We start from the raw sequence: 7,586 nt of genomic DNA, 5'->3' as shown, positions 1-7,586 counted from the left end.
TATTATTAACTAAAACGATTAACACAATACTTTAGAGTAGTTCTTGATAGATAACTTTGACAAGTTGCAAATAAATAAATAAAAATTACATCAATAATTCATAAAGTTTTTAATACACTAGTATTACATTGTTCTAAACGTTTGATTATATATATACATATATATCATTTATGTTTTCTTGAATATAGATTAGGGTATTTTCAGTTTTTTAAGTCTTCATCATATTATTATATAAACAAACTAGCGCTAACATTGTCAGGACTGTTCTTATTGATTGTCACAAAGTCATACATGTGTTAAACATTTCACTCCGTGATGGTGGTATTCATTTTTCAAAGAAAACACCTAAACATTCCCGCCACTTAGAAGAATTTTCAGTTCGAAACAAACATCGTGATGATTTTGTTAGTTCTCATTATGTTAGAGGTTTACACTCGCTGTTCTTTTTTTCGAATTAGTGTCTTGAAGATGTGGCTGGCGACACCTGGTGGACTGAAATCTTATCCAAACACTTCGATTTGTACCGGAAGTGGAAGTCTGAGTCCGACGTAGCTTTTTTTTGCAGAATAATAAAAATAGCGTCTGTTTGAACTTGTGTCCGAAAATATAATAAATTATGAAGTTAACTGAAGAATTGAATGTCACCAGCAGATTAGAAAAAAGCGCCAAAGAGCCCCAGTTCACGTCAAAGTATTCCAGAATATTAACTATAAGAGCGGTGATGTTACATATTAGGAATATCACCACGACACATAGCAACATGGTGGCTAGACTGATCTCTTTTCGCTGCCTGAGACTAAGTTTCTGACGATCTCTGTTCGCCTGTTTGACAGAACGCCAAATGAATGTGTTAAGAACAGCCAGGGTAAGAAACGGAAGAAAATACATAATTAACAAGTACATCCAAATATAATAGATTTCGAAGTAGACTTTGTTTTTACGGAATTCCGAAGGTTGGATGTCATACGCTGTGGAATTAGTGAAGGAATCCCAAACTTCGATCCTTTGAATTTCCCAAAACCGAGGAATATTGTAGCAAACTGCTACTCCAGTCACGAGAAGATTGTACACCCTCGAGCGCTTGTACGTAAACAATGACCTAGCGTGAAGAGGATGGCAAACTGCTACGTACCTTTCTATGGTGACGACGACCGTCATCCACACCGATCCTGTTTGAGCAATCAAAGCTAATGGATAAATCACGGGCACGATAAACGGAAAGATGATCCACGTGTAAAAATGTAGCCAGTATACTATTTTCCCCAGGGTTGTTAAGCCTAGCATGATTAAAGCACACATTAAAACTCCCGTATCGAAGATGGCCAAACCTTGGAGACTGCAATTGATGGAGGAGTGCATCTGAGGTCGAGATAATACAAAAAGTGAGATAACATTTCCTGTTATACCCAGGATACTCAAAGCAGTAATACCAACACCAGTGGATAACAGTTCTAAATTGGAAATTGGTCCTGATGAACCATCCTCGCTCCCAAATCCGCGCCACGTATCGTTCATCCGTTCAAATGTCTGATTCATCTTGCAAGCTTGTCTTCCTTGTTATTATATTAAAGTTAAGAGTCAATCTGACGAAACGGAACTTCTAGTCTGTTTCTGTATGATGTTTGATAATTAGGACAAAATAGCTATAAGTCAAAGATAATTATTAGTAAAGTTATCTAAATTTTCAACCGTTTCTTTTCAAAACCTAAAATTAATGATTTTTTTTCTCCTGAAAACAAAGTTAATTTCTATCCACCCATTATTTGATATACTTACTCTGCCTTGATATTACAGATTTGATATACTTACTCTGCCTTGATATTACAGATTTGCATCATAGAACAAGATGAAACAAGTTTCTGTTACATCTCAATCTATAATGGCATCTTTTCGGAATGATCGATCAGACTTTGAAGATTCGAAAAATGCATTACCTCCAAAAAAAAAGTTGATTCAATTATTTCCTATTAAAAAAGTAGATCCGGGAGGCGCGAATTGGGCACGGTTTGTTCATTTGAATAGTTGGAAGACAATCGCATGGTTTAACCATCAAAAGATACGAGCTTTTGAATAGTTGCAGAGAAAATGAGAGAGAGAGAGAGCACTTTTAGTTTCAGGTTTTAAAAGGTACCACATGGTATTACTTTGTAAGCAGGAACAATTTGTCTCTAACTCACCAATTAGTTTATAAGAACCGAATTTCAAACAAATAGAGAATCTTTCTAAATTCTTTTGTCTTCTGATGAGATATGTCACTTTAAGGAAACACGTTGAAAAATGTTCTAAATATATTTCCTTTTAAAACTCATGCTTACAAGCACACTACACATTAGAAGGTTTGAAAATACCTTATTTAAAGACCGAAATGTTAGGTTTCAAAGGGTGAACGATTGATCAAACAAGAATTCGTAATGCGCTTTTCAATGGAAATTTTAAGACCATTGAAAAAGTCTTCTGCTATTCACATCTAAACAAAGGAAACAGTACAAACAACGATATTACACAAGTGGAACATTTAAACAAAGGAAACAGTACAAACAACGATATTACACAAGTGGAACATTTAAACAAAGGAAACAGTACAAACAACGATATTACACAAGTGGAACATTTAAACAAAGGAAACAGTACAAACAACGATATTACACAAGTGGAACATTTAAACACAGGAAACAGTACAAACAACGATATTACACAAGCGGAACATTTAAACACAGGAAACAGTACAAACAACGATATTACACAAGTGGAACATTTATACAAAGGAAACAGTACAAACTACAATATTACTCAAAAAGTGTTTTAGATTCTCGATAAGTGGTCACTTCCTTCAGACAAACAAAAAGTGTTCTAGATTCTTGATAAGTGGTCACTTCTTGAAGACAAACAAAAATTGCTCTAAATTCTTGATAAATGGTCACTTCTTGAAGACAGACAAAAAGTGTTCTAGATTCTTGATAAGTGGTCACTTCCTTCAGACAAACAAAAAGTGTTCTAGATTCTTGATAAGTGGTCACTTCCTTCAGACAAACAAAAAGTGTTCTAGATTCTTGATAAGTGGTCACTTCCTTCTGACAAACAAAAAGTGTTCTAGATTCTTGAAGAGTGGTCACTTCCTTCAGACAAACAAAAAGTGTTCTAGATTCTTGATAAGTGCTCACTTCCTTCAGACAAACATCTTCTCGTGTACAGTAATAGTCGTTTTCTAATCTAATGGATTATAACTTTCAATCAGCTTTTCGATTAACTTATATAAGTTTCCCTGCTAGAATTTTTCCCTTATTGTTGGGCGGCTTTCCTGTCGACATCATCAGCGACACTTGAGGAATGAAAGCGTGTAGAGGGACTTTATGTAACCTTTAATCTGTCACTTGTGGCGCATGCGTCGTAAAAGCAACAAAAGTAGTGTAAGTACACAGTCGATACCTTGCGTCACGTCACTCTGAGAGGAAGAAGCTTAAAAATTGACAAAATAAGTAATAAATAATCAGTTGCTTAAGGTTATGAAAAAAGCTTATCACTGTTTAAAAAGAATCGTTCCAGTGAGGTATTGCAGTGAAGTACACTCCAAATATATTGTGCTTTTGTTTGTTTTTTTCCTGGTAACAGATTCAGGATTTTTGATTAACTTAGGTTCTAGAAGCGTTCATCTGTGAACTACAGAAAATTGTCTTCAACCCAAAATACAGTACACCCCCTTCTCTCCTTTAGACACATAAAGTGAAACCTTCATGCGTCCCCCTCAACCAGTACCACCTCATCATATTCACAAAATCAGATACACCACGTGTAGAATAGCCTAGTTTCTCTTGCTCTACAAGTTAGAGTGTGCTTTACTATAACTTTGAATACAGGAAACACGTGGCCGGAAGTGACTGACTTACGATTCAAGTGGGTATCTAAAAGTGTAGAACACCGTTCTAAACGTCAGAATAATTATATATCCCTTACTTTTAAACAATTATGTGACGTAATAAATTCTCTAGGGGAATTCGACGAACCGCTCGAACCCCATTCTGCGTCCGCCACTGAGTTTTCTTTGTATTCAGCTGTTAACCTGAAAAACACTAGTACCCGCTAAATCACATGCAGTTTGCTGAGTCTGAGAGATGTACAGCTACGAGAAGTTTAATATTGAATTAATGTTGCCCGATAAAAATTGTGTAAAATATTTGTGTTAACGTGTGTAACTACTGTATAAATTCAAGCCCCCCCCCCCCAGTGGCACAGCGGTATGTCTGCGGACTTACAACGCTAAAATCCGGGTTTCGATACCAGTGGTGGGCAGAGCCCAAATAGCCCATTGTATAGCTTTGTGCATAACTACAAACAAACAAACAGAAAATCATTTGTTTCCGTGTTTATATTTGTCTGTATGGGCTTATATAACAGAAGATCGCTTTTTTGTGTTTGTCTGTATGGGCTTGTATAACAGAAGATCGCTTATTTGTGTTTGTCTTTATGTGTTTATGTAACAAAAGATCACTTACTTTTGTTTGTCTGTATTTGTTTGTGTAACATAAAATCACTTGTTTGTGTTTGTCTGTATGCGTTTGTGTAACAGAAGATCACTTATTTGTGTTTGTTTGTGTGTGTTTGTGTAACAGAAGATCACGTGGTCAAATGGGATTTGCATATTTTCCAAAAAAAAAAAAGACAAAGAATTGGAATAAAATATAAGCTTTAAAATTTTTACTGAATTCACACAAATGGTATATATATATTTTTTTTTAGTTTCCTCCAGAAAATTAAAACGCTAGTTGAAACTCTGAAAATAACTCTTTTCAAACTCTTTAAAAAAAAAAAAAATCTCTTGTTTAAGGATCCATTGCTCTTCATAGTTTTATTCACTTGTTAATGATCAATATATCGTGCATCAAATTTCATAAGCTGCTCTGACATTCCTACATTTTCAACACACTTATCTTAATTTATGCAAAACAGCTTTATCTATTCACTGTTCGTATCTTTTTTGTGTCTGGGAGATGTTTGTTGGTACACGTAGTTATTGTCAAAAGTATAACATCTTCAATAAATATAAGACCTATTCTACCAGAGCAGTTGGTTCCCTAAGGCCAAAGCGTTCCAAAAAATAAAACATACATATTTTATTTTGCTTAGCATTATTTTATGTGGTCTAACCAACGAAACGTCGTTCACAAATTTCTTAGCTGTCACCTAATATTCTGTGATTTATACAGATTATTTTGAGTGTAGAAAAACATTAACAAAGCATAAGATAGAAATAACACAGGCCTGCGATGGTTCTATTGTCTTGAAATTTTTACATGTTCTACAGTAATTCCTGTATGCTGAATCCGAAAATTATATCCATTTTTCTCCATCACGTACGGGTTTTTCATTAAACGTCATAACGTGATACATAAAAGAAAGACCACAACACGCCGTTTTGAGACTATAAGACGCAGATTTCACACATACACACACAAAACAGAATGAATGAGGATGCATATTCGTTTGACATCAATGTTCTTCCCTTTTCTTCAGTTTGTTTGTATTTTTGTTAACAAATATAATAATAAAATATGTTCATTGTGGTAAACGAAATAATAATTTGATCTAAGTAAGAGTTTTTTTTTTCTTCTTCCCGATTTATAAAAAATCCTCACGTGATAGAAAAAAAAGAATATTATTTTCGAAATCTGCGTAGTTAAATTATGGAAAATCCGTTATTAAAACCAAAACAACTTTCTTAAAGTTTAATTTCGCAGGCCTGTGTTATCAGTTATGGAAATAGCATCTCATGCAATTACTACTTTGTGACTCAATTTTGGAGTAATATGATTGGTTATTGCTCTTTCAGACCTCTTGGAGCCGGGCATGTTCTAGTAGTTAGTCTGCCCGGACTGTGAATTTCATGATTCATTGTTCGCGACTTGTCTCGAAAATGCTCTGTGCACGTTAGAGCCGTGGATGCGTTATAAGAGCGACGGTCAAATCCTATCATTTGATTTGACAAGAGTATTCCCAAGAGTTGGCGGTGGGTGCTACTGACTTTTATGTTTTCCCTCTAGTCTATCGTTTCAAAATCAGGGATGACTATGTGTAAGAAGCATTGCAAAAAAAATAAAAACATAACAAGATAAAACCTCTTTTCCGTTGGTTAAATACAGGATGCCCCAAAATTATCTTTTCTATTATAAAATTTAATTATTAAGTAACTAAGAAAGTACAACCATGTAGTTTTCAACATCTTGTAGCCCAACTGAAATAAGTTTTATTGTTATGTTGTTTTCATTCCAATGAGTAGTGTTATCCAGTAAAATGGCAACCGTACAGGAAAAGGCTCAATGCTTCGTTTGACTTGTGGATACCAAGTCAGTGACTGTGGTTCATGGTAATTACAAACGTCAGTACAATAAAGAGGTGTGGAGGTATGTTAAGGGTATCGTGTATCGCACACATTTAAAAAAACATCACGAAGCTAAAGATCAGGATAACGGACGCCATCGCCACTGTAATTGTGGACATATTGCAGCGAACCTGGACTGAAATCGAGAGCCACTGATGGTGTACACGTAGAAATCTACTGGCATGTTAATAACAACTGTTTGAGTTTGGCTACAACATGTTGAAAACTGCATGTTTGTATTTCCTTAGTTAGTTAATCATTAAATTTTAAAATAGGAAAGGAAATTTTTGTATATTTCATTTCCAAGAGCATGAATTTCCTCTCGAGAAAAAGTTTCTTCCTCATCAAGTTATCTTCAACATCTTTCATCTGACAAGCTTTGAAATCCGTATGCGAATAGAAAAATGAAAGGTAAAAGTTTTTTTTAGGTTGTTGTTTTGAAGTTAAGCACAAAGCTACACTATGGGCTATCTGTGCTCTGCCCACCACGGGTATTGAAACCCGGTTTCTAGCGTTGTAAGTCCGTAAACATACCGCTGTGCTACTGGGGGGCCGTTTTTTTAGAGAGGCTCTCTTTATACTCTACGTAATGTAGTATGTTTTTGTGTGTGTGTGTGGTAACTTGCTTTTAGTTAGTATGACGTTTAATAGTGAAAGGATATGCATGTTCGTCAATCCACAGTTTTATAAAAATTAAGGAACACTTAATGATCAACATTAATAGTTGAAAAGTAAATGCTGATTAATCACAAAACTTCTTGGCATATATAATATATCAAACAAAAGTTTAAAAAAACGTGCTGTATATCCACGTAGCAAACAGGTCATTAAATAAAGTTAAACGACTTACGCTATTTATCAAGTTCTCATTTTTGATGGCTTTTTTTATTACTTATGCTATTTTGTTTATACATTTTTATTTTCATTAACATGCACTTTAAAGTACAGGTTGGCCCAAAAAACGTATGCCGAAAAATGAATAACACACACCGTATAAAAATGTTATTCCTTCCTATTTCAATTATTACACAACATAACGAAATCCTTGAAGGCTTATTGTTTACACCTTACTCAAACACGTAACGGTGTAGAGGTCTTATTGTTTACACCTTACTTAAACAAGTAACAGTGTAGAAGTCTTATTGTTTACACCTTACTTAAACAAGTAACAGTGTAGAAGTCTTATTGTTTACACCTTACTTAAACAAGTAAC

The 7,586-nt window shown here is 34.6% G+C and overlaps 2 protein-coding genes across 2 annotated transcripts in view; both read right to left on the bottom strand.

Moving 5' to 3' along the window:
* Window positions 1–420: 420 nt before the first annotated feature.
* Window positions 421–1,536, bottom strand: LOC106469598 (FMRFamide receptor-like). The gene has a single exon (XM_022398167.1). It carries the CDS (start codon window positions 1,534–1,536, stop codon window positions 421–423), a length of 1,116 nt encoding a protein of 371 aa, XP_022253875.1.
* Window positions 1,537–2,786: 1,250 nt separating this feature from the next.
* The window catches only part of LOC106469597 (serine-rich adhesin for platelets-like), an 8,506-nt gene continuing 3,706 nt past the window's right edge, over window positions 2,787–7,586 (bottom strand). The window contains exon 3 of the mRNA XM_013930099.1: window positions 2,787–3,210. Within this exon, the coding sequence (XP_013785553.1) occupies window positions 2,787–3,210 (424 nt within the window). The remainder of the gene's footprint in view (window positions 3,211–7,586) is intronic.

This window comes from Limulus polyphemus, unplaced genomic scaffold (assembly GCF_000517525.1).
Source record: "Limulus polyphemus unplaced genomic scaffold, Limulus_polyphemus-2.1.2 Scaffold3565, whole genome shotgun sequence".
NCBI lineage: Eukaryota > Metazoa > Arthropoda > Merostomata > Xiphosura > Limulidae > Limulus > Limulus polyphemus.
This window is presented reverse-complemented; position numbering and strand designations above follow the sequence as displayed.